Below are 2,093 nucleotides of genomic sequence, written 5' to 3' on the forward strand. Positions count from 1 at the left end.
GACCAGTGTTATGGTAGGTGTTGCTTTTCCTAATTTGAAGAAATATAGTCAAACCTATAAAGATGTTGCTAAATGTTAACTTGATCTGGAAGATAACATGACCAGTGTTATGGTAACGTAACACCTATGTTATCTCCAAGATCAAGTTAACATTTAGCAACATCTTTAGTTCTAGCCATCTTCCTTCAAATGAAAAGAGGATGAAGTCTGGTGTTGTGATTGCCTTTTGTATTTGTGAACATTCATCATCCTTATTTGAACAGAAAATTAAATACATTTTCAAAAGTGTAGCCTAACATTCTTTCAAGAAATGGTTTTCATTACAACAACATATTTCTTAGAAACTGGCAAGTGTCAGCAGGAGTCTTGAACACATGACACTGACATTTTTCAACAAGAATAAATGTGGCTAATTTGGAGTTATATTTATTTCAATGTTATATATAACATATTTGAATTTAAAAACACACAATTATTCTCTAGAAAGTAGAGGAAGTTAAGAAAAAATACGATTAGTAATTACAGCAAAAGGTAGAAAAAATACGATTAGTAATTACAGCAAAAGTTAGGAAAAAATATGATTAGTAATTACAGCCAAGGTTAGGAAAAAATACGATTAGTAATTACAGCAAAAGTTAGGAAAAAATATGATTAGTAATTACAGCAAAGTAAGGAAAAAAATACTGTTGAAAATCTGGGCCTACAGAATAGAAATGTAACTATTTCACACAAGTCAACACAAAACTGTGTGTCTACTATCAACTATTCAGATTAGCATGTAATAAACAATATAATTTTCATACAAAGAAATCAAAATTGATATATATGAAATGTATATGAAGTGAGAAATTGGAATTTTATTACAACATGATGAAAATGTTTTATGAAAATCACTGACAAATAACTAAAAGACCGACACACAGCAGATATATGTGTATCTTCATCTTAAACAGTATTTAACTTGAAGAATAAACTAAGACAGAATTAATGTAGTATTTACAATGAATTTCACTTTTATATTCAAGACAGAGACAAAAATACATTTTTCTTGATGTATATTATTTTTGTAGCAGGTAAAAACTGTGTTGTATGTATACAATCACGACTTACGGTAGTTATCTGAAGAGGAGATGTAGGTCAGTCCAATTAAACTAACATTCTCCACAGCATGAAGACAACATGTGAAAATGCCGAGTCGTTGCCACAACTCTCTCTTCAGGAGAGATTCTCTGTAAAATGTGAAGTACATAAAAACCACCAGAAATCTAGGAGCTGCATGTAGGCCAATCCCAACTCTCCAAACATACAACTGCGGTTTGAAACCACCTATTGCTGCACTGATTGAGGGCAAGTAGTTGTGGACCTAAAATAAATGTGTACGATAAACATTTGTCATTAATCAATGATGCATGGAGAGACAAAGTTAGCTTTTTTTACAATATGAGTTATGTGATTATATACATGGAAATAAAACTTTACAAGCCATAAAGAGGAGTTTCTGATATTGGTGTTTACCTAACTTAGACTTTACTGATGCAATAAAAGAGATACAACTTCAGTAAATAACAACAATGAAGATACTATTGGATTATTAAAAAATCCTAACTACGTATACAGAGTTTGATAAAATTAATTTTTCATGGTTGGTAAGCAATGAAAACATTTCAAAGACTTCTATTTTAGACTTCTGTAGGTCCTTCTTAAGTCTTCATAAAGTATGTGTTGTTTACTTTCTGTAGGTCCTTCTTAAGTCTTCATGAAGTATGTGTTACTTTCTGTAGGTCCTTCTTAAGTCTTCATGAAGAACCTAATTAAGTCTTCATAAAGTATGTGTTGTTTACTTTCTGTAGGTCCTTCTTAAGTCTTCATGAAGTATGTGTTGTTTACTTTCTGTAGGTCCTTCTTAAGTCTTCATAAAGTATGCGTTGTTTACTTTCTGTAGGACCTAATTAAGTCTTCATAAAGTATGTGTTGTTAACTTTCTGTAGGACCTAATTAAGTCTTCATAAAGTATGTGTTGTTAACTTTCTGTAGGACCTAATTAAGTCTTCATAAAGTATGTGTTGTTAACTTTCTGTAGGACCTAATTAAGT

At 31.0% G+C, this 2,093-nt stretch overlaps 1 protein-coding gene across 1 annotated transcript in view; it reads right to left on the reverse strand.

Moving 5' to 3' along the window:
• Window positions 1–1,110: 1,110 nt before the first annotated feature.
• The window catches only part of LOC106475607 (post-GPI attachment to proteins factor 2-like), a gene marked incomplete at its 3' end in the record, with an annotated part of 6,470 nt that continues 5,487 nt past the window's right edge, over window positions 1,111–2,093 (reverse strand). The window contains exon 3 of the mRNA XM_013936285.2: window positions 1,111–1,363. Within this exon, the coding sequence (XP_013791739.1) occupies window positions 1,111–1,363 (253 nt within the window). The remainder of the gene's footprint in view (window positions 1,364–2,093) is intronic.

Source organism: Limulus polyphemus, unplaced genomic scaffold (assembly GCF_000517525.1).
Source record: "Limulus polyphemus unplaced genomic scaffold, Limulus_polyphemus-2.1.2 Scaffold8866, whole genome shotgun sequence".
NCBI classification, from domain to species: Eukaryota; Metazoa; Arthropoda; class Merostomata; order Xiphosura; family Limulidae; genus Limulus; species Limulus polyphemus.